At 39.8% G+C, this 25,031-nt stretch overlaps 1 protein-coding gene across 3 annotated transcripts in view; it reads right to left on the bottom strand.

Annotated features, from left to right (window-relative positions):
* The window catches only part of CNST (consortin, connexin sorting protein), a 78,165-nt gene that overhangs the window by 39,966 nt on the left and 13,168 nt on the right, over positions 1–25,031 (bottom strand). For 2 of the 3 annotated variants that reach the window (XM_040968269.1, XM_040968267.1), the window contains exon 2: positions 10,038–10,565. In XM_040968269.1, the coding sequence (XP_040824203.1) occupies positions 10,038–10,413 (376 nt within the window). In that variant the 5' untranslated portion in view covers positions 10,414–10,565. The remainder of the gene's footprint in view (positions 1–10,037; positions 10,566–25,031) is intronic. The other variant, XM_040968270.1, reaches the window with a different exon arrangement.

The following is a 25,031-nucleotide window of genomic DNA, read 5'->3' on the forward strand; positions in this document are numbered from 1 at the left end:
ATCTCACATCCTAAATGGAAAAGCTTGGAATCAGTCCCACCATGGTGCAGACCCAGTTTCCTCAGAATGAGTCTGGAAGGCAGCAGATGGTAGGCCAGGTATTGGGGTCACTGCCACTCACATGGGACTCTGGATAGAGTTCCTGGCACCTGGCCCAGCACCAGCTGTCTGCAGGCATTTGGGCAATAAGCCAGTGTATAAAGATGTCTGTCTCTCCTTCTCTCACTTTGCCTTTCAAATAAACACATAAAAAAAATCACTAATCCCCAAAAGCGGAATCTGAAAGAAGTAATGTCATCATGCAGAGGCAATTACCAAAACAAATCAAATTCCATCACTTAGCAATATAATCCAGCTCTTTGTGTCTCCAATATTGAATTTGATGTGCTATAGGTTTTTGGTGATTTTTTTAAAACACGGTTTATACCATTTTACCCATTTGGAAGCACCCAATTAGGTGACATTAAATATGTTCACAATGTTGTGTCACCACTACCACTATTCATTTCCAGAACCTTCTCACACTTCCAAACAGCTCTATGTCTACTAAACATTAACTCCCTATTCTTTTTGACCTGCATTTGGAAACCTCCATTCAACTTTGCATCTCTAAGAGTTGCCTCATTTAAGCACATCATATAAATGGTGTCATAATAACTGTCCTTTTGTGTCTGGCTTATTTCACCTAGCATAGTGTTCTCCAGGCTCATCTGTATGGAAGCAAATATCAGATTACCAATCTGTTTAAAAACTGAATACAACCCACTGTATCCATAGGCCACATTGTGTTTATCCTCTCATTCACTGCTGGACATTTGGTTCTTTGTACCTTTAGGCTACTGTGAATAGTACTATAATGATCCTTGGGGTACAACAATCTGAGTCCTTGCTTTCAATACTTGTAATGTACATACCCAGAAGTACAATGGCTGGATTAAAAAGTTATCCTATTTTTAACTTTTTTGAAGAACTCCCAGTTTTACTGTAGCTTGATGATGTTAACCATCTAAAGACTTCAATATTTCTGTGTTTCTTTGAATTTCTAAAGCAGACATATTACTTCTCAAAGTTGACTTGGTTCTAAATCAACAGCATCCCTACCTCAAAGATGATGTAATATAAAAGCATGAGATAGTATTCTTTCAGAATCATGAAAAGACTTTGAGTGACATAGGCAAAATGGCATAGCAGCAGTTCAATGTTGCTATCTCTGCACAAAAGCATTCTTTTTTAATGCAAATCCAACTAGAACTGTCAGATATACTTAGAATCCTGGAAAACAAAAGTGTACCAGAGAGCAGACTGCTGAATCAGGAACCAGGTATTCTAAGAATGGCAGGAAAGTTCCGTGGCAGGTTTACTTGTCCTTACCTCACTCCCCCTCTCCCGCTCAATAGCAACCTCGAAGAAAGCCTCTCTTGCTCAAAGTGTGGAACTCTGTGTCCAAAGACAGAAGAGCAGGCCTATGTGTAGATTATTCTGTTTGTTCTAATCTGTCTTGGGCCACCAGAAAGACTGGTTTCTGTATAATTTAATTTAGAACCATTTAGAGCAGGAAAGCAGCAAGCAAGGTACAACATGCTACAAGATATTGCCAGATGATGTCAGTTGACCTACAGTCAACTGAGACAAAAAACAAAAACACCAAAGCTACGGTCCAGGCATAAAACAGACCTGTTAGCACCATGGAACAAAAGCCAGGAAATAGCTTCCTCAGGAAATCCAGGCACTCAGAAATGCTTATGCATACTGGGGAATGAAGAAAAGTACAAATGTCTGGGACACGACACATGTTGAGAAAAGACTTGAGATGGTGGCCAATGTTGTGGTGCAGCAGATTATGTCAAGATTCCAACCCAGCTCCCTGTCAACACCCCTAGGAAAGCAACAATGCTTGGCCCCTGTCACCCATGAGGGTGAAATTCTCAGCTCCTAGCTTTAGCCTAGTGCAGCCATGGCTGTTATGGTCAGTAAATGGAAGTTATATCACTGTTGCTCTGCCTTTTAAATAATACATAAAGAATCTTAACAACAACAAAAAAAAACCTGAGAAGATCCTAAATTTTCACTGCTCTATAAGCACAGAGCAAGCAGGAAGTGAAGGATGAGATCGAATTTAAGTGTTAAATGTTAAAGGAATAGTATGAGAACAGAGCCAATCTGTAACAGTAGAAAACGAACAAAAGCTAAGACTTCAGCAGTTGAGAGCAGACAATTCCAGCCAACCTTGAGCAGGAAGCTTCATTTCCAGTCACCACATTGTGACAGCCAAATGTTTAGTTTTCACCACCACCTCCAACAAAACCACAACGATACAAAGCCTATTCCAAGGAAAGAAATGAATTGACAAAAAACATCTGCAAGGAAGCCTAATCAATAAACTTATTACACAAAATATTTTAATAACAGTTTTAAATTTGCTAGAAAGGCTAAAGGAAACCAGGGACAAAGAACTAAAAGACATCAGGAAAATTATGCAAGGAGAGTTATCAGTAAAGAGAAGGAAATTATAAAAAGGAACAGGGGACTTAGTGTTTCATAGGTATAGAAATTCCTTTTGGGGTCTTAAAAGTTTTGAGAATATTGCTGATAATTACATAACATCTTCAACACAGTTAACGCTACTGAATTGAACACTGAAATGATAAAAAGGGAAATTTCATTTTTGCTTTTTATAAGAAAAGCTGCCTTCAGTTCTGTGATTATATGTGCTGATTGCTAAGAGCCACTGCATAAATGAATTTCTCAAACTGTCATATCCATTAATGCTAAGGCATCTATTGACTACAATTATGCAAGAGAGATAAAAAATAACAGTGAAAAAAAAAATCCATGTACTGTGAAAGAATTAGAGAGAGAGAGAGAGAGATCGTCCATCTGCTGACTGACTCCCTAGATGGATACCAATGGCCAGGGCTGGCCCAAGCCAAAGCCAGGAGTTTCATTCAGATCTCCCACATGGGCAGCAGGGGCTCAAGTACTTAAAGCCATCTTCTGTTACTCTTCCTAAGCCTTTCCTTTAGCAGGGAGCTGGACTGGAAATGGAGCAGTCAGGACTCTCACCCACATCCATATGGGATGCTTGCATCACTGGTAGTAGCTTTACCCACTGTGCCACAACACTAGATCCAAAAAATAAGTTTTGACTCATGGTTTATGTAATTCCTGTGCTAGACTCTGTGCCTTCCTCCCTCTTCTTCCTGCATTTCCTCACTCTAAAGTTCTGGTAAATACCATGAAAACAGAAAAGACCACGTCCACTGCTTGAGTATCTTTAGTCACTGGGAAACACATTGGAAGTAGCAAAAACAAATACTCTTTTTTTCCTCAATATCAGACACTAGTATTATGAAATGAACTTGAAAATGAGCCAATTTCCATCTCACCTGACCTGGGGTCAAAGGGAGGTAACATGTAATCATGGTATAATTACCCGTTGCTCCACATGGCATATTTTCCTCCCATGCCCTCAAGCTGCAGCCTCTGCCATCAGAGGGAACAGGGCATGGTTGTGGTTAAGATCTTGTTTAGACTGGAGTCAAGCAACACTATTAACCCAAGCAAGCGACCTGATGCTCAACCTACCTCCTCGTAAGCTAATGACCAAGAGTCAGATGATGTAGCGTACAAAGTGCACCCAAAGCAGCAGCACTGGTCTCTGGAGTGAGCACTGGGTGAGTGATTTCAATGTTGATACAAGGACAGAGAGACAAAAAAAAAAAAAGCTACTGGGCTTTATTTTAGGTGTCATCTTAAAAACTGCCATTAATACTTCAAGAGTGTTTTAAGAAACAGAACTCAGGTAATGTTGAAATACCTCTACTTCCATTACTATATTAGCCATATTTTAAAAGCTTTAGTAGGAATGTACTGTCATAGAAGGCACTGAAGGGAAAACAACATAGAACTCTTCAAGAGAATATCCTCAAAAGGCTTCCTTCTTGAGAGACGCAACAAGCACTATTTATAGCATGCTTGCTTTTTATAAGCCCTTAAAGAAGCAAAGCTCTAACTGCGCATAAGAATTCTAATAGATCTCACCATACTAAACCACTGTCTAGATATGTTAAGCCTCCAGCAAGAATATCTTGAGCCAAAAGATCATAATTTATTTTTTCTTTTGAATAAAAAGCTCATTAAAGTCTGACACACAAGTCTGAGTATCCTAAACTGAATATTTAAACTTTACAAATATACAGTGGATCTAAAAGAGGATGTCAAAAATGACTGCATAAAATGCACAGGGAATTTAACAAACACATGTCAATGACTGCTCCCAGAGACCGTTTATGGCCAGTCTCTCTAGCACTTGGTGCTTAAACAGGGAAAACACTAAATTCCACGCCTTTTCAGTCACAGAATTTACACCTCTATCTCCTCAAACCTCATCACCTTCTGGCTGTTCACATTACATATTCAAGGCACAATTAACACAAATATTACTGGGATTTAGACTTTAGAACATGCCAATTAACACCAACACTAGGATTCCCCAAATTTCCTCTCTGAAATTTCATGAGACATTTTACACTCTAACATTTTATTAAGAGTTAAAAATATGCAACAGATTAGGCCAAGCATGTATTAAGTTAGATCAATTCATACATTTCTTATCTAGAGACAACTCAGACATCGTAAGAGTATCAAATGCAACTAATGCACTGTTTCTCCATTAGAAGTAAACTAATCTTAGCAATATTAAAATGGTGAAATCATAGTATGCTTTCCAATTCATTCTATATACACTAAATGTATTATTTTCAAATACATTTTTTAAATATTTAGTTATTTTTATTGGACAGTCAGATATACAGAGAGGAAGCTCACTCCCCAAGTAGCTGCAATGGCCAGAGCTAAGCCAATCTAAAGCCAGGAGCCAGGAGCTTCTTCTGGATCTCCCACACGGGTGTAGGATCCCAAGGCTTTGAGCCATTCTTGACTGCTTTCCCAGGTCACAAGCAGGGAGCTGGATGGGAAGTGGAGCAGCCAGGATTAGGATTGGCGCCCATATGGGAGCCTGGCACGTGCAAGGCGAGGATTAGCCACTAGGCTACCATGCTGGCCCCCCAAGAGCCTTTCTTTACCTGCTGCTTTCCAAGGTACACATAACCAGGCAGCTAGAATGGAGAGCTACAGCTGGGACACTTCGAATCTAGACACTGAGATATGCATGCACATGTCCCAAGAAGCTGCTTAACAGCTGCAGAATGATCACCCCATTTTCTGTGAACTTTAAAAAGAATCTTCAGATAGTCTTCTTTTGTTTTGCTAACAAATAAAAAGGCATATATTTAAATTAAGTACTTATTTGTGTAAGAAGGGAAAAAAAATCTAACACTCCAAAAAAATGGTTACATTTTCACCAATATTCTTTAACTTTCTTAAAGTTACTAATGTCAGAGATGCTTTTTGATTTAATGGAACCACATGAGAATGGAAGACTGAGGAAAACAGGAACTTTTAACTGACACAAGTTAAAGCACAGAGAAACACATTTAATGTTACTTTACTACAAAGTATATAGAAAAATCACATTACATCAAATCCCTGCACACTTGTTAATTTTTTTTTAAGGAATACTTTATTTATTTGAAAGTAAGGGTTACAGAGAGAAGAAAACAGAGAGAGAGAGACCTTCCATTCTCTGGGTCACTCCCCAGACAGCTGTCATGGTCAGGTCAAAGCCAACAGCCAGAAGCTTAATCCAGGTGTCCCACATGGGTGGCAGCGACATAAACACTTTGGCTATTTCCACTTTCCCAGGTCATTAGCAGGGAAGTGGATCAGAAAGAGGAGCATCTGAGCCATGAAGCAGACATGTGGGATGCCAACACTCAGGCAGTAGCTTAATCTGGTACAATACATTGAGGGCCCTATACAGTTATCTTCTAATTTTGTGAAGACAAAGGACTGTACTACCTTGTTTCTTTGTAACATCAAACCAAAATCACAACCTCCTGTTTTTGTCCCTTTTAACAATTTCACTGATGTGATTCACAACACGCGATTTATCCATTTAAATTATACATTCTAATGAATGGCTTTAGCGTATTTAGTGTTATGCAACTGTCACCTAATCAATTTTTCAAACACCTAATAATTTTTTATTTAACTGAAGAGCAGAGGAAGAAGCAGAGAGCCTCCATCTGCTGCATAATTTCCCCAAAATCCACAACAGCCTTGGCTTGGCCAGGTCAAAGCTGGAACTCAGCTCAGGATGCCCATCGGATGGCAGGGACCTAACTCCTGGAGCAATCACCTGCTGGCTCCAGAGTGGGCTTTGGCAGGAAGCTGGAACCTGCCGAACCCAGGCACCCGCATACAAGACACAAGCATTCCAAGCAGCATTGTAACTGCATGCTTCAAATGTCTGCTTCATTTCCAAGTTTCCATGAACTGTTTAAAAGGCCTTTGGCTTCTTTTACTTAGCACAATGTTTTTAAGGTTCATCTAATGTGACATGTATTAGTACCCACCACTCATTTTTATCATCAAATAATACTCTATCATATGAAATATTATCTATCTGTTTTTGAGTGGCTGTAATTTCCCAGTGCTGACTTGCATGCATTTGTTAAATTAGAAAGACATATGTATATAACATATTTATTAAAAACATATTTGTTTCAGGGGCCCGGCACGGTGGCACAGTGGTTAAGGTCCTTGCCTTGCATGCCTGGGATCCCATATAGACGCCGGTTCTAATCCCGGCAGCCCCTCTTCCCTTCCAGCTCCCTGCCTGTGGCCTGGGAAGGCAGTCAAGGACGGCCCAAAGCTTTGGGACCCTGCACCCCTGTGGGAGACCGGGAAGAGGCTCCTGGCTTTGGATTGGCTCAGCTCCAGCCGCTGTGGCCACCTGGGGAGCGAATCATCGGACGGATCTTCCTCTCTGTCTCTCCTCTCTGTATATCCGCCTTTTCAATAAAAACAAAATAAATCTTTAAAAAAAAAACCATATTTGTCAAAACGATCATCTTAATCAAGTGTACATTGAACACAACCATTGCCATGTACAGACTATACTTTAAACAATAAAGGTAAGACGGGCTTTATAGAGATCACAATCCAGAGCACAAGAAGACTGCTTAAAAACTCATTATTTGAAAGGCAGAAAACAATGTGGAAAAAATAGTCTTACCAACTTTCCTATAGCCCTTCAACCCTTTTTGCCCTAATTAACTATGTAAAGATTGTCAAAACTAAAGAAAAAAAAAAAAAGAAAAGAAAAGCAAAGAAAGGCACAGTTAGAGAGACAGGGATGGAGAGACAGTCAGGGAGATCTTGCTGGTTCACTCCCCATATGGCTGTTACAGATGGAAATCAGAATGCAGGAGCTTCTGCTGGGGCTGAGCACTTGGCCATCTTCTGTTATATTCCCTCACACAACAGGGAACTGGACTGAAGGTGAAGAAGCTAGTACTTGAGTCAGCCCCCATCTGGAATGTGGCATTACTGGTAATAGCTAATACCACTGTGCCACACAAGCCCCAATCATAAACTTTTTAATGATCCCTCATATGCTTATAGATTTGAAAAATTTTTGTACTTAAATGAATTTATTTTTTAATTCCATTTTCTGTGGACTTTTTGGATATCCAAATCTTGCACCTGTTTACCTTAAATCTCTAAGGAAAATACTATCACATCATTTGTTACAGGATGTTTTTATTTTATTTTCAGTGTTCTAAGAAAAAGACATAGGGATATGAAAAGCCATATTATAACAACATTACACCATAAAGTTATTATACTCCTGAGCTTGCACTGGCTGGTACACACAAAAGTCACACAAGAGTCCAGTGTGAGGTCATGCCGGAGGAAGTTTCTAGATTGCTAGACCCTGGCCACACCAGAAAACTGCAGTATGTGCTCCGACTAACCTTGGAGAGCCTGTGATGGGAGTGGGCTTCAGCTGCTGATGCCTGCACAGTGGACAGCACACCCAGATGCGCCAGGGAGGCACCATGGCCAGCTCATTTAAGCCAGCAGAAGACACTAACTATCTCATCAGAGGATGGAAAGCAGAGCAGGCTGAACAATTCTCCTGGCCAAGCTAGCAGTATGTTCCTAGGCCCATGGATACACTAAGGTGGACTTTCTCAACCAATAATACTTGGAAAATTTTTCTTTTTAAAAAATTTTTCTTTCTTTTTTTTTTTAAAAGATTTATTTTTATTATTTTTTTTTTATTGGAAAGGCGGATATACAGAGAGGAGGGACAGAGAGGAAGATCTTCCATCCGATGATTCACTCCCCAAGTGAGCGCAACGGCCGATGCTATGCGGATCCAAAGCCAAGAGCCTCCTCCGGGTCTCCCACGCGGGTGCAGGGTCCCAAAGCTTTGGGCCGTCCTCGACTGCTTTCCCAGGCCACAGGCAAGGAGCTGGAAGGGAAGTGGGGCTGCCGGGATAGAACCGGCGCCCATAGGGGATCCCGGGCGTGCAAGGCAAGGACCTTAACCACTGCTCCACCGCGCCGGGCCCGTCTTTCTTTCTTAAAAAATTTTCTCAGAACTATCAAAACCACTCAAGTAACATCACCCTTGAAACACTCCTCCCAATATGAGGTGCCATCCCCCATCTCTGAGTGCTTATATAGTTTGACAGCAAGGAGTGGCCCTCTTCTATTCTTCCTCCATGGACACAGGAGAATAAAAGAAAAGTGGAAACATTTGTCCCACTCACCTTGTTACATACTTGATCCTCCCCACCCTAACTGGGGGCCACATGGGTGTGTATCCCTCTCAATTATGTAAACAATATTAAACAGAAAACTAAAAATTAAAAAAAAAACTCATATTATCTTACTAAATAAAATAAGGATTACTTTGTGGAAGCAGGAAAGTTTGGTATATCTTACTCCAAACAGAAGAGACACAACAGGATATGGGATAGATTGACTACATATCCTTCTAACCAAATATGTAAAAGAGAATAATATTCAGAGGAGACGAGCCCTGTATGGTGGCCTAGGGGCTAAATTTCTCTCCTTGAACGCGCCAGGATCCCATATGGGTACCAGTTCTAATCCTGGCAGCCCCACTTCCCATCTGGCTCCCTGCTATGGCCTGGGAAAGCAGGCAAGGATGGCCTGGGAAAGCAGGCAAGGATGGCCCAAAGCTTTGGGATCCTGCACCCACATGGGAAACCTGGAGGGAGTTCCTGGCTCCCGGCTTTGGATCGGCCCAGCTTCGGCCATTGCTGTCACTTGGGGAGTGAACCAGCAGAGGGAAGAGCTTCCTTTCTCTCTCCTCCTCTCTGTATATCTGACTTTGCAATCAACATAAATAAATCTTTAAAAAAATATATTGAGAGGAGACATTAACCTGACAAGGAAAGACTGCTGGAATGAATAAACTGGTGCTGTGCTATGGAATTCCTGCCTAGGACATACCAGAACCCTTTAATCCCATGTGTTTTTGATAAGATAATAATAACAATAATCAGATGCTGTCTTTTTCCCAAGGCGGTCCTAGAATTTGGGCAAAATCCACAGCTGAAAATTCTGAAAATGAAACTATACTTAAATAAATAGTATGAATGACTTTGAAACAAAACAGATACAGAGGATTAAAATCAAAGCCTTATTCAATACTGACACCAAACTAAAATAGCATATATATATATTTTTTTCACCTACTAAGATGGGAAGATCCTATAAAAAGGCCCTACAAATACATAAATTCATAAGGTTGGAATTCAAAGCAACAGTGATGGCAAAAGGAAAATTTATGACAATATTGCCAGAAAATGGCCTATTTCATAAAGGAAGGAGTACCTAGTATGAAAATTGATTATAGCCATAAGGAAGAGCCATAAGGAAGTAGTTAAGTAAATTATGGTACACCCATACAAAGGAACTCACTCATACAAAGGAGACGTAGCACATGCAGGAATACCACACAGAGTTGGAACCGCATGTACTGTTGCAGAACTAGCATCAGGATATATTAGGTGAAGAAAAGCAAGAGCTAGGACAATATATGCAGCATGTGCATAATCAACTAACCAACAGTATAAATAATAATGTTAAAATACCTGACAGTGTCTTCTTGTCAGTACCTTTTTTACTTCTTGAGATTCTTTTCCCAGGTGTTCTTTGGTCCTTTCCAAGGGTGTGTCCATCTCTGGAGCCTTCACAAGCAGTATTTTCCAAGAGCTCACTGGCAGCTGCCTCACAGCTGGAAGCATAGTTTTCATTATTGTTGAGACTGTCCTGCTCAATTACTTTAGGTTTTCCCATTGTGCTGTCGTGGCTGGTCAGGGGCTCAGACCCACTTCCATCAAGCTGGTTTTCATTTTCATCTGACACGGGAGGCAAGTGGGTTACTTTCCTTTCCACGCTGTCACCAGGCTGACACCCATCTTGTGGTTCTCTCTGCAGATTATATGTAGGGATATCACTGTCATCCATTAGAGCATCCTTTGTTGAACCGTTTGAGGTCTTCTTAAAGCCCTTCCATGTCTACAGTGACTGAAGGAGAAAAGGCTACTTCATTTTCTAACCTCTGTGAAGTCTCAGTGATCTTTGGCTTTCTTCTGAATCCCTTGGTTGTTTCACTGCAACTGGGGCAGAGAGGGGAAAGAGTGAAGTTCATCGCTACACCCCTTTCTCCACTTGTAACCCCACCCAACCCAACCTAGTTCTCACTAGAGCACACTGGCTGCTAGCCATGGCTGCTTGTTAGAATTACGAGGAAGGCCACCCACTAAATCAGAGCTTCTGAGGACGGAATTCAGGTACTGGCAGAATTTTTTAAGTTCTCTAGGTGAATCTAATGTGCATCACGGTGAGACTGTTGTCTTAATGCAAGAAAAATTAGTTAATTAGGTTATGTGCTAAAATCAATTATTAAAGTTATGCCTCACTAAACAAGTGAAAGCTACTAATGTAAATCCTTCTCTGGATAAATAGCAGCAACATTTACATATAAAAGCAATGAAAGGCAAAGTATTCTAAGAAGCAAAATTTAAAAAGGTATGAGGGGCAAAATCCAGGTATACAATATGCAAGTCATATCTTTTATTTCCTAAAAACAAACCCTGGAAAATTCCTTAGAATTGTTAGCATAATTCTCTTAAAAATTCACTTAAGCAAAAAACAGGGGGAACTACAATTATTTCTATGCAATTGAGCTAGAGAATTGGAAAACTCTGCCCCAAAGACAGTAGTATTTAAAGATGTACAAAACATACCACAAGCTCTCCATTTTTTAACTCTTCTTATGACCCACAAATATATTACATTTACATATATTTTATATTTTTAAAATTTAAACAGGTACATATTTCAAAAACAATTTGAATCATAGATATTTTTATGGTGGCCAGCAAGTATTCCAGTTCTGCTGAAATACAAAAAAAAAAACAAAGTAAAAACAAAAACAAAAAAAACCAAAAAATACCACCTCATTCTCTGTTTCTCCTTTTCTCTCTAACCCTGCCTTTCAAATATATAATTAAATCGCCAAGAAAAAGAAGAAAAATGGGGCCGGCACTGTGGTACAGCTGGGTATCCAGCAACATTGGCATCCCAAACAATGCCATTAGTGTCAGGGCTGCTTCACCTGCCACCCAGAGCCCAGTTAGCCTGCTCCAATCAGCCTCTGCCAATGCTCCTGCGACAGGAGCAGAGCAAGGCCCAAGTGCTGCGGTCCTTCCCAACCATGTGGGAGACAGGACAGAGTTGCACACGCCCGGCTTCTTCCTGGCCCAGCCCCAGCCATCATCACCATCTGAGGAGTAAACCAACAGATTAAAGATCTCTTTTGTTCTCTCCCTCTCTCTACTTCTGCCACTCAAATAAATAAATACTTTTTAAAAAGTGATAAAATTTAAAATTCTTCAAATTAATAAGTAGAAACACTCTTTAGAAACATGGGGATATAGCAAAAAACTTTAAAATTACGAAGATAAAATAAAATACTGACCCTACACTAGCTGTGTTAGTTTTCAGTACACATTTCAACTATAAGATTTTAACTCAAAGTGTATTGTTGAAGAAACATAAAAATATCTAAATCTGGCTAGTATAATTTGCCTTAAACATATACTACAAATCTTTACTGATCCTGGTAACATTCTCAGCGGTTTTCTAATCAAGCATTCCAACACATACTTAAATCTGAGACATGAACCAGCGATGTAAATCTAATTCTGTCTTGCAAACAAATAAATACATCTTTTTTAAATAGGAAAAAAAAAGTCAGATGCAGGGGTTTCAATTTGCATCCCTGCATCTAGTCTGAAAATTAAAAGACCTACTGTCTGCATTCCTACATATTTCAATTAAAATACCTTAAGACAAGCAACAGGATAAAGTGCCTAATGGGTTTTCTAAACAATAGTTCCACTTCTTTTGTGATTTTATACATATAATGTTACTTTTGTCTCTATTTTCTTCTTTCCTCTCACCTGATACTATATCAACAGCACTTTAGTTTCCATTAGGTTTGTATGTCACTGCATGAAAGCACTTGGCAAGATAACCATGGTGGCCTAGCAGTTAAAGTCCTCACCTTGAATGCAGCAGCATCCCTTATGGTCCCTGGTTCTAATCCCGGCAGTCCTGATTCCCATCCAGCTCCCTGCTTGTGGCCTAGAAAACCAGTTGAGGACAACCCAAAACTTTGGGACCCTGAACCCACATGGGAGACCCAGAAGGGGCTCCTGGCTCATGGCTCTGGATCAGCTCAGCTCTGACCACTACAGTCACTTGGGGAGTGGACAGAAGATCTTCCTCTCTCTGTCCTCCTCTCTGGATATCTGACTTTCCAATGAAAATAAATAAATCTTTCACACAAAAAAAGAACCATAGGGAGAGAGAAATATGTTCTGTTTGAGAGCTATGGGTTTATCAATTAAGACTGCATTCCACATAATTTGCTTATTGGAACAGTTTGCCTGTTCTCTAAGAGTGCTCATGTGAACACTATTCTTATAAAAGAAACAGCGACACATTACAATCACTGACACAGGATTAACTTTGGCATATTTTGCCTCTTAAAGGAATGACAGTGAGTGCTAACTAAGCTTGCAGGAAAGTGGCATTTAAAATATGTACATAGTAGAAATGTAACTTGACATACCAACTCTCTTTAGCTGAAAAATTTCAAGTGACTATATTGAAAGACGGCTTATCCAAGACATGAAAACCCACAAAACCTCCTGGAAAGCTTTAAATAAACATAAATAATAATTTAAAATAACAGGCTAATAAGATATTTACATTTTGACCAAAGTAAAAGAAAAATCTCAATTTCACTGAAGGATTTACTTTTATTTTCTTTCTGTCTTAAAGAATGATGAAATAAAACACATAATTGGTATAATTTTTTTCCCAAAGATTTATTTATTTTTATTGGAAAGTCAGATATACAGAGAGGAGGAAAAACAAAGAGGAAGATCTTCCATCTGATGATTCACTCCCCAAGTGACTGCAACAGTCTGAGCTATGCTGATCCAAAGCCAGGAGCTTCTTCCAGGTTTCCCATGTGGGTGCAGGATCCCAAAGCTTTGGCCATCCTTGATTGCTTTCCCAGGTACAAGCAGGAAGCTGGATGGGAAGCGGGGCTGCCAGGATTAGAATCAGTGCCCATATGGGATCCCAGCATGTTAACTGCTAGGATACCGTGCTGGGCCCAACACCAGGTATCATTTTTTAAAGACTTAACATGAAGCCAGAATGATAGCTCAAGTAGCTAATCCTCTATCTACAAGGACCAGATATCTCACATGGGAGCTGATTCATGTCCCAGTTGCTCCACTTTCCATCCAGCTCCCTGCTTGTGGTCTGAGACAAAAGCCTTGGGACTCTGCACCTGTGTGGGATACCTAGAAGAAGTTCCTGACTCCTGGCTTCAGATTGGCTTAACTTTCAGCAGTTCCATTCGGGGAATGAGCAAGCAAATGGAAGATTTTTCTCCGTCTCTCCAACATTACGGCATGCAGCTTCCTATACAAGACATGGGTTGGAGCTTCACTTTCAATTCAGTTCTATGCTCATGCATTTGGGAAAGCAGCAGAGGATGGCTCAGGTATTTGGACTCCTGCAACCCAGGCAGCAGGTGGAGAAGAATTTCTGGTTCCTGGCTTTGGACTGGCACAGCTCCATCCACTGTGGCCAATTAGGGAGTGAACCAGCAGACAAAAGCTCTGTAGTCTAACTCTACCTTTCAAATAAATAAATCTTAGAAAAGATAACACAGGGGACCAGAGCGATAACCTAGTGGTTTAAGTTCTCACCTTGTACGTGCCAGGATCCCATATGATCGCTGGTTCTTATCCCAGCAGCCCCTCTTCCCATCTGACTCTCTGTTGGGAAAACTCCCTGGCCTGGGAAAGCAGTCGAGGACAGCCCAAGCCTTGGGACGCTGCACCGGCTATTGTGGTCATTTGGGGAGTGAACCAGTAGATGGAAGATCTTCCCCTCTGTCTCTTTTCCTCTCTGTGTATCTGGCTTTTCAATAAAAATGAATAAATCTTTAAAAAAAAATAACACACGAGAAGAAATCAGAAGAGAGGGAAGAAAAAAAAAAGAAAAACATTTAGATATAATCATATTTTACTGAAAAGCTTTAACAGGCTAAGGGTGTTATTTTCCTGTAATTTGCAGAAATCAAACTCAGGAAATAATACTAAGTTTTTTCTCTTGTTCTTTTTTTTTTTTTAAGATTTATTTTTTATTGGAAAGGCGGATATAGAGAGAGGAGAGACAGAAAGGAAGATCTTCTGTCCGATGATTCACTCCCCAGGCGGCTGCAATAGCTAGAGCAGCCAATCCGAAGCCAGGAGCCTCTTCCGGGTCTCCCATGTGGGTGCAGGGTCCCAAACCTTTGGGCTGTCCTCAACTGCATTCCCAGGCCACAGGCAGGGAGCTGGATGGGAAGCGGGGCTGCCGGGATTAGAACCAGCACCCCAGGATTAGAACCGGCACCCATATGGGATCCCGGGCGTGCAAGGCGAGGACCTTAACCACTGCGCCATCATGCCAGGCCCCTCTCTTGTTCTTGAAAGAAGCCAGTCATTCCTAGAATTAAACTTCAACCCTAAACTCAAATTTGGTGATTTACACTCAAATGAAATAAAAATGTTGACGACTACAGTAGCCAGACCAATCAGGCATTTCATTAATGTCAAGTTCAATTGAGAATGTGTGTGTGTGTGTGTGTGTGTGCGTTTGTGTGTGTGTGTATGTATATCTGACTTTGTAAAGAAAATAAAACAAATCTTAAAAATTAATAATAAGCTAAAAACGTATTTAATGAAATAATAAGAGAAAATTTTCCTAATCTGGAGAAGAATTGGGAAACAACATCCAGGAGGGGCACAGAACTCCCAACAGGGTTGACCAAAAGCAATCTTCACCACGACACATGATAAGCAAGCACTCTTCAATTGAACATAAGGAAAAGATCCTTAAATGTGCACATGAAAACAATCAACTGGCATATAAAGGAATGCCAATTAAGCTCACAGAAGATCTCTCATAGGAAACTCTACAGGCCAGAAGAGAATGAGCAATATATTCCACAAACTAATAAAAAAAATTTTCAGCCCAGGATAATATATCCAGCAAAACTTTCCTTTGTCTTTGAAAATGAAATAAAATTCTTTCACAGTAAAGAAAAGTTAAAAAAATTTGCTTCTTCCAAACCTGTCCTACAAAGGATAAAGATGTTCTCTTGATAAAGAGGAATAGTACCCAACAAAACCAAAGGCATAAGTGAAGAACATCCCAGTAAAACAACAACAGCAAACTAAATAAATGAACAACCCATTGCTAAAATGATAGGACCAACTTACCACCCATACATATCAACCCTGAATGTAAATGTCAATCAAATATCACAGATTACTAAACTGGATTAAAAAACAAAACCCATCTATTTGTTGCCTACAGGAGCCACATTCCACCAACAAAGATCGGTGGAAATTATATCTCATGAATTTTGATTTTTTGTTATTGTTTCATCTGTTCAAAACACTTTCTTATTAAATTCTTCAATGACTCCTAGATCATACAGTAGCATCATTTTCTTCAAGAAGGTTCTTGATTTTCTTTTTCATTTATTCAGCAACACATTAGTCATTCAGCAGCATGTTATTTAACTTCATGGTGTTGTTAATTTCTTTTTTTGTCCTGTTGGTGATTTTGTGTTGTGGCTTTTCATTTAAGGTGATGTCTAATAGCTGAGTAATGGAGGTCTCCCTTATGGGTGCAGAGTCCCAATGCTTTGGGCCGTCCTCGACTGCTTTCACAAGCAGGGAGCTAGAGAGCAAGTGGGTCTGCTAGGTCACAGCTGGTGCTCCAATGGGATCCAGACGCATGCGAGGTGAGGACTTGAGTCACTAGGCTACTGTGGCAGGCCCCATTCAGGGGTTTTTAAACAATCATTCAATCAACTAAGAGAGCTCTGGCCCATGATATGAATCATTCAATCAACCAGGTTTACATCAGTGCACTATACAAATGATCCAGTCAACTGTAGTGGCATGGAACACAGATACTCAGTGTAAGCATCACGTACGTTAAACTGTCCAATTAGTAAGAGTTGGCATTCCACCTAGCATGGAACAACAGAGCCCAGCAAACAGGTCCTTCCAATTTCATGTACAGAAACCAATTAGGGGCAATCAGCTTACTGCCTGAGTTGTAAAAGCAAGAGCTCATCCTGGAGTGAGATACCATCTTGTGATAAGCATGCTCACTCCCCTTGTGGAACTTCCCATGACCAAGGCCATGGCAGGTCAGATTACAGACATGTCCCAGAATATTTCAGAAAACCTAGGCTTATTGTCACCACTTTCTATTGTCTGGGCTGTCATTTTCTATTGATGGCCTGTGGTACATCACCCAATTCCTAATTCTTACTTGTTGGATAAGTGATACTGTAAGCATTTCATGGCTACAGAAAATATAACTACCACAATTCAATACTGTAAACACCTCCCAAAGCAAATAGGTACTACATTCTTTACAAAATAATTTGCATTTTCAGAAAATAAATTCCAGCATCATGCTGCCTTACCTTTTAGTACTTCCCCAAATTCCAAATATATCTGGTATTTAATAAAAGTTGAACAGTATTTACAACTAATAAAACTGTCTTCCAGGTATATTTCTAAGTAATTGAATTTCTACATAATAGTACAGACAAAAAATATCAGGCTGCATTTTTTAAAATAAGAATAAAAAAGTTTTATAGTAAAGACTTAATACTGTTAGTATTTCTTAATATGATAAAAGAAAGGTCACACAAGAGAGAAGCTATATACTATATGGTGAGAAGATGGGAATATGATAAAATTGGCAACAAAAACTTAAGTATAAGGCCTAAGGCGATAGCCTAGTGGCTAAAGTCCTCGCCTTGCACATACCTGGATACTATATGGGCACTGGTTTGTGTCCCAGCAGCCTCACTTCCCATCCATCTCTCTGCCTGCAGCCTGGAAAGGCAGTGAAGGATGGCCCAAATTCTTGGGACCCTGAACCCTCATGGGAGACCCAGAAGAAGCTCCTGGCTTCAAAAAAGCTCAGCTCCAGCCGTTGCGGCCACCTAGGGAGTGAATCAGCAAATGGAAGATTTTCCTTTCTGTCTCTCCTCCTCTTTGTATATATTTGACTTTCCAATAAAAATTTAAAAATCTTTTTTAAAAAGGTATAATTATATAAAAGAAAAGGTTAGGAAAATGTGAAAGCAATTATTCTAAAGGAGAAAATATCACATATGACTTTTTATTTATACTGAGAATGCACTCTTATAAAAATATGAAGAAATTAAATGAAACAAAATGAATCATTCGCCTAAAGCAACCTTGGAACAGATAGTTGAATGAAAGGAAGCATAATTTGTTTCATTTTCTTCAGTATTCCCTTGCATACTGGGGCTTGTTTCAAGACAGTTTAAGTATCTACAGGGCCTCTGAGTTCAAAAGTCATTACATAAATAAAAACTGCAGAGCAAAAACTCATCTGTTGGTACATTCCAACAGTGCAAAGGTAACAGTCAGCTCTCCCCTTTCTTCTCATTCCCATATATAAAGGTGTAAAGAAACAAAATACAAACAAATTTCTAAAACAGGTACCCTTCATCTTCAGGCACCCAAAAATATGTCATCACATAGTAACAATTTCTAACTTTTGTTTTGCAATTTACAAACATCATTATTCAGAAATTTTGCCTCCCTCAGGGTGATGAAACTTTTCAGAACGACTTAAACTGTTCCTAAAAATTAAGGAGATTTCCATTTCACCTGAAGATTCAGAGAGGGCGCATCAAAATATACAACGTTATCCATATTAACACACAAGTGCTTCCTTTAGTTAGTTTCACATAGTTAATAACACGCATGTAGAGACATCACAGTCATAAAGGGAAAAAGTCATTTCCTGGGCTAATACACAAGCTGTGTTTGTTTGCCTTTAAATGTTTGTCTGTTGTAAAATCCTACCAGAATCATGCATTTGAGCTACAACCAACCTAAAACTGAAAAACATTTCTAGCTTCAGATCATAAACACATACTTTAAAACAAAAAATCCCATAACTCTTACATATTGTCATGTGTTTTATTAATTCTTAGATTTCAAGTATTTTGCAATAGAACTCATGCTGAAGAGCAGTTTGCCTACACTTTAATCACTAATTAAACAAATAAAACTAAACTGTTTTAAAACCAATTTTTGGGCAGAGTCCAGGTAAGTCTGGGCAGGGCCACGGGTGTCTCAATCTCCCAGGCACGTGGCTATGGCTAGGGGAAGCTACACCGGGCCAGGCTTCCTGCTGGAGATCCTAGCTCCCCGTCCAGGGCTGCCAGGCGGTGGTAAAATCCTAAATTTGTCTAGGCCTGAGGTCTGACAATTTCCCCTGTCCACAGCGACCATGCTAAGGGCGGATCCCAGGCAGCTCTGAGCATGCTCAGGACCCTGGTTCCACCCACCGCAGCTATGTTGGTGGAAGGAATCTAGGTAAGTCTGGGAAGAGGCACCAGTGTCTGAATCTCCCAGCCATGGGATTGTGGCATGGGTACTCTGTGCCAGGCGGCCCAGAGCCAATGGCCCCAGCTTCTTATAAATGAAGGTGCTGGGAGGCATTAGTGATGGCTCAGGGGGCAGGAGACCTGGATTGAGTTCCTGGCTGCCCACTCACGGTCCACAACCCCTCCCACAGTGGTGGGCAATTGGAGAGTAACCGGTGGCTGGCAGTGTTCTCACACTCTGATGTCTTTCTGTCTTCCAAATAAATAAAAATCACAAAGCAAACAACAGTGCTTCCTGTCAGTTCATCACTTAACAACTCACAGATGCTATTCACTAATGTTTCACGGTTTTACACGACTTAGAGACACTTTAATTCTAAATTGTCACCTTTCGTTGAAATCAATTTCAAATTTCATCATTTCAATTTAGAATCATTCCAACATAGATGACTATTATTATACATTTTGTAAGAAAGCCAGCATATCAGAGAAATCATAAAACATGAGTCTTAGCAGCTACTTTTCCTCCAAGATTTGTCCCAACTTTCATTTCAGATGATTCTACTTTTGTTCCCAAGTTTACTGTCACTTTCTGCTTCAACTCTAAAACCAGTATCACTTTGGTGCAATCAGGTCTGTGAGTTTGCAGCCAACTGTTACATATGTAAAAAGAAATGGAAACACATTCCCACATTTTCTTCTTCATCTCCTTTACACATTTTATTTTCTACCTTTCCTTTTCTTGAAAAACAGATATAATATTGTCTTCTGAATGGGAACTGGGCAGTTCTAGGAGATACAATTTACGGAACACAGGTGTTTATTCTTTATCTTTAAGCAGCCACTCTTTGTAACCAAAAGCACATGTCTGGCCAGCGTCCAAGGTTTAATATGAGGACACAAAACAAATCAATCTCCAAACAGAACTGAACTTTGACCTCAGAAGTCAAGTGTTTTACCTGAGTTCACCAACTATAAGCACCGTGAACTAGACCTATTTACTAAACATCAAACAGGGAAGAGACAGAAAGCACAAGTCATTGTTAAGAGTTGATGCTCTAAGCTCAGTTAAAACAAAATGAATAGTCACTCAGTAAACAAATTAGGAGGTACAGCTACAAACCAGGCCCTGGTTTTCATTCTCCCCCAAAATTTTACTACCAAGAGCCATGTGATAATAAATGACATACAAGTTGTTGGAGACTCACAGTTCTTTCCACAGTTACTTGTGCAAAGAGTATAATGTGTGAATATTGAAGATTATAAAATTCTATTATAGAAAATAAGAAACAAGGAAGGGAGATGAAAATAATTACAGAAACAAACAGCTAGATTAAATATAAAACCTAGATCATTTGTGTGCTAAGTATTGCTAGGATGGAATTAAAATACAACATCAAATATTCATGACATCATGTTGATAGCACAACATGTTTATGAAGTATAATATTTATATGAAGACAGTTATTTATTGATAACAATCACTTTTTGACCTTTATGTTTTCTGCTCAAATGTACATGAAAATCATCTGCTCATCACACAGAACAGCACCAGCCACATCTGCTTGTCCTGGTTTAAAAAAATTTTTTTGTTATTTTATTTGAAAGGCAGATTTACACTGAGAAAAGGAGAGACAGAAAGATTATCACTCTGCTGGTTCACTTCCCAAATGGTAGCTGATCTAAAACCAGAAGCCAGGAAGCCAGGAACTTTTCTGGGTCTCCAACATGAGTGTCCGGCACCCAAAGACTTGGGCCATCTTCCACTGCTTTCCCAGGCACACTATCAGGGAGCTGAATCAGAAGTGGATGCCAGTGCTGCAGTGGAGGCTTAACTTACTAAACCACAGCACCAAGTCATCCTTACATTTCTCTGACACAGCAAGTGAGTGTTTGTTCCAGGTACCTTCAGTCAGTTGAACTGCCTTGTTCATCTTCAACTTTGGTCCAAGCCATCAATAAGGAACACTGACAGAGCAGAGTGAAGTCAGGACATACTATCACTGTATAAACTGTGAACTCGCAGCTCGGAGGTGTGAGTGCAGAGAAAGATGATTAAAATAAAAAAAGAAGAAACAAACATGACAAAATAAAAAGGTGAGCAAGCACAGGTGTGAACAGCAAACAACTGACAAGATTAATACATTGCAGCAGGGAACAGCTTACAGGGAAAGGAATTTAGACGAGTGCTTTTCACGTTGCCTGTTGCGATTGAGTTTTCCCCACAGTAGGCCACACCAGGGGACAAAAGAGGCTGGGGCAGGGAAGAGATACAAAACACAAACTCAATTCTCAAATATTACATTAACATAAAATGTATTGCATCAAAACTCCATGAAAGTTTCTAAGCACTCTCAATTTCTGCAACAATTCCAATGAGGACAGGTAAAAAACAGAACACTGTTATCAAACTTGAGTAACACTTTCAGGGAGGAAGAAGTCATTAAGAGCTTTCAAACATGAAGAGTGGAGGACCAGAACTGTGTACACAGATAAAGGTGATGGTAATATATAATTACGTGACCGGTTATAGCAGAAATGTATAGAGAGGTAAGATGTGAGACAAGATGCTAATCTAAGATGACTGAAGGGAGAACAAAAATGAGGAAGAGTACAGAGGTGAAATTCATAGTTTGGACTAATGAGTAGGTATGGATGGTAAAAAACAGTTTCACGTTTGATCTTAAAAAGCAGAGAGACAGCAACAGACTGGAGAGAACACAGGAAGAGAAACGAATCCATTTATCAGGCACCTTCTTTCCAGTTGTGACCTTGTTGGGCATCTCTTGTGTCACCACCTCCATACGCAGGCCCCTCCATCTCCCAGTGGTATCAGACAGCAGGTGGTAGATCGATGTAAGAAGGAGAAAAGAGGCATAATGGTGACAGGGAAGCTGTGTTTAACTTCACCTTTTGGCTTATGTGAAGGATCAGTAAATTTGATACTTTTACCACATAAATCTAAGTTTCAGTCTCCTAAAATTAAATGACATTTATAAGATAGTAACAATTCTATACTTGACTGAGAAAAAAAAAGAAAAAAGAAAAAACATTTACAGGTCTGGCACAATGGCCCAGTGGCTAAAGTCCTCACCTTGAATGCACCAGGATCCCATATGGGCGCCGATTCTAATCCCGGCAGCTCCACTTCCCATCTAGCTCCCTACTTGTGGCCTGGAAAGGCAGTCAAGCACAGCCCAAAGCTTTGGGACCCTGCACCCATATGGGAGACCTGGAGGAGCTTCTAGGCTCCTTGCTTCGGATCGGCGCAGTACCGGCTATTGTGGTCACTTGGAAAGTGAATCACTGCACGGAAGATCTTCTTTTCTGTCTCTCCTCCTCTCTGTATATCTGCCTTTGCAATAATAAATAAATAAATAAATATTTTTAAAAAAGATTTATAAAAAAAATGTTTGCAAACATCTTTTAAACTTTAACTGTAAAATAAACTTCAGCCTGCAGCATAGGTATCCCATAAGGGCAACAGTTTGTGTCCCAGCTACCCTACTTCCAATCCAGTTCCCTTCTTATGGTCTGGGAAAAGTAGTGAAGGATTGCTCAAGTCCTTGCATGGAAGATTTCTCTCTCATTCTCTATAACTCTGTTTTCAAATAAAAATATCTCTTAAAACAAAAAAGGCAATTTGCGAAACTTTACTTTAGGTCCCCTACAAAATTTTTAAAAATAAACAAAACTATAAGCTTTCATCAAAGTCACAAAGCACAGTTTATCACCAGGCCAGCATTTTGGCATAACTGGTAAACTGCTGATTGCAACATGGAAACCCCTACTGACATTAGTTCATATCCTAGCTGCTCCACTTTTAATCCAACTCCCTGCTAATGATCTGAGGAAAGCAGCAGAAAATGACATAGGTATTTGGTGCCCTACCACCCATTTGGGAGACCTGAAAGAAACTCCTGGCACAGCCCAGGCCGCTGTAGGCACCTGCAGTTAACATGTAGATAGAAGAATTCTGTTTCTGTTTCTGTTTCTCTCTCTCTCTCTCTCTCTCCATAACTCTTTCAAAACAAATAGGTAAAAACTTAAAAGACAGACTACTTTATCATCAATAATTTTTTTTAAAGATTTATCTTTTTATTTTTATTGGAAAGGTATATATACAGAGAGGAGAGACAGAGAGGAAGATCTTCCATCCGATGATTCACTCCCTAAGTGAGCTCAACGGCCGATGCTATACCGATCCGAAGCCAGGAGCCTCCTCTGGGTCTCCCATGCAAATGCAGGGTCCCAAAGCTTTGGGCCGTCCTCGACTGCTTTCCCGGGCCACAGGCAGGGAGCTGGATGGGAAGCGGGGCCGCTGGGATTAGAACCGGTGCCCATATGGGATCCTGGGCATGTAAGGCTAGGACCTTAACCACTGTACCATCGCGCCGGGCCCCATCAATAATTTCTTACAACTGAGAAAGCTTACAATTTTTTTTCCTAAAAACTATAAAAGACAATGTCCTGAACACACAAGGAGTGTGCAACTGTAATGGAATGTACGACCACATGCTGTACAAACTCCAAATGATGTTTTCTGGAAGACTGGGTCTGGTATGGGAATATTAATGAAGAATCTCATGTTGGTTTATGGTTGAGGGTTAAAAGCATACAACAATGAAAACAAACAAACAACACAGAGCAGTGCTGACAGGGCAGAGTCCACAGATAAGCAGGGTGGAACCTGAACTAAGTGTCAGAGAAGTCAGGAGGAGGATGCGAAACTGGGACAGTGTTACTCAGCTTCATGAGAGTTCAGGCATAATTTGAGGCAATAGCTAACATAGAATGTTTGCTAACATAGTTTAGAAATTTAGCTTTTTTGTTTAATTAAACAAGCACTGTAATTTTTATGTATCTAGTACATATGGCTTAGATTTGGTTATTTACTGCTTAAGGGTTTATTTCAAGTTGATTCATGCATGTAATTCTCAGCTGGAATTTAAGGGCTTATAGCAAGCCAATGTTTCTGTTAATTCTTTTGTCATCCTTACCAAAACACAGCCCCAGGCACATAAAAAGTTCTTAATAAATGTTACTTTAATTGAACAGCAATATTAAGTTTTCTTTTTTTCACCATTTATTATCTAAGGAAACAGTTAGAAAAACAATGTTTTATTTTAATCACTTAAGGTCATATTTCAAATTTACTTAAAGACAAATCCCACAAATCTGGTAGGGGACAGGCATTTGGATCAGCAGTTAAGTTTCCACTCGGAATACCCACATGCAAATCAGGGTCCCTGGATCCCAGCTCTGTTTCCAATCCAGCTTCCAGCCGAGGTGTCTGACAGGACACAGCAGGTGACAGTTCAAGTGCCTCCACACTGCTGGCCCCATGGAACATCAGGGCTGGGATCCAGGTTACTGGGTTGGACCTGGTCTAATCCCAGTTGTTGTGGACACTTGAAAATGAACCAGCAATAAAGATAATTCTCTTAGTCTTTCAGATAAATAAAAAGAATACTAATTTTATAACATCAAATAAAATATCTGGCAGGAAACAGACATACAGGGGAAACTTCAGAACTAACAGTACTGTCAGTGAAAGATTAACAAGGACAAATCAGCAAATTCCAAAAAAGAAGCGTTAATTAGCATAAAAGGAAATGAATTAAGTTACTGGACTCATTCTATTTTCTAACATATCAGTATAATTAGAAATCCTTGTGGTTTATGCTATGCAAACTTAAAAATTATGTTCAAATTAAATAATTCAAAGAAAATATGAGAATTGTTTTATGATCATTCCTAAACTGAAAAGATAAATACAATTAGATCAGAGTAAAAAAAAAACAGAAATGCTAGACTAAAATAAATTGGACTCATCTAATTGTATTTATTCCAAATCTATTAAAAAAGGAAATTCAAAACTAGCTCCAGTAAAAAGTATAGTCTCCCTTACCAAAATTATGAAAATATAGTATTTTATTAGGAGGAAGCTTCTGAAATGTTAAAGGTAAAAGAAGAAAATCACAGCAATCTCAGATGCTGAAGTTAGTGGAGACAGACTTTGAAAATTTGACTTAAGGGACGGGGCATAAGA

Source organism: Ochotona curzoniae, unplaced genomic scaffold (assembly GCF_017591425.1).
Source record: "Ochotona curzoniae isolate NIBS_2020 unplaced genomic scaffold, NIBS_Ocur_1.0 scaffold_4683, whole genome shotgun sequence".
NCBI lineage: Eukaryota > Metazoa > Chordata > Mammalia > Lagomorpha > Ochotonidae > Ochotona > Ochotona curzoniae.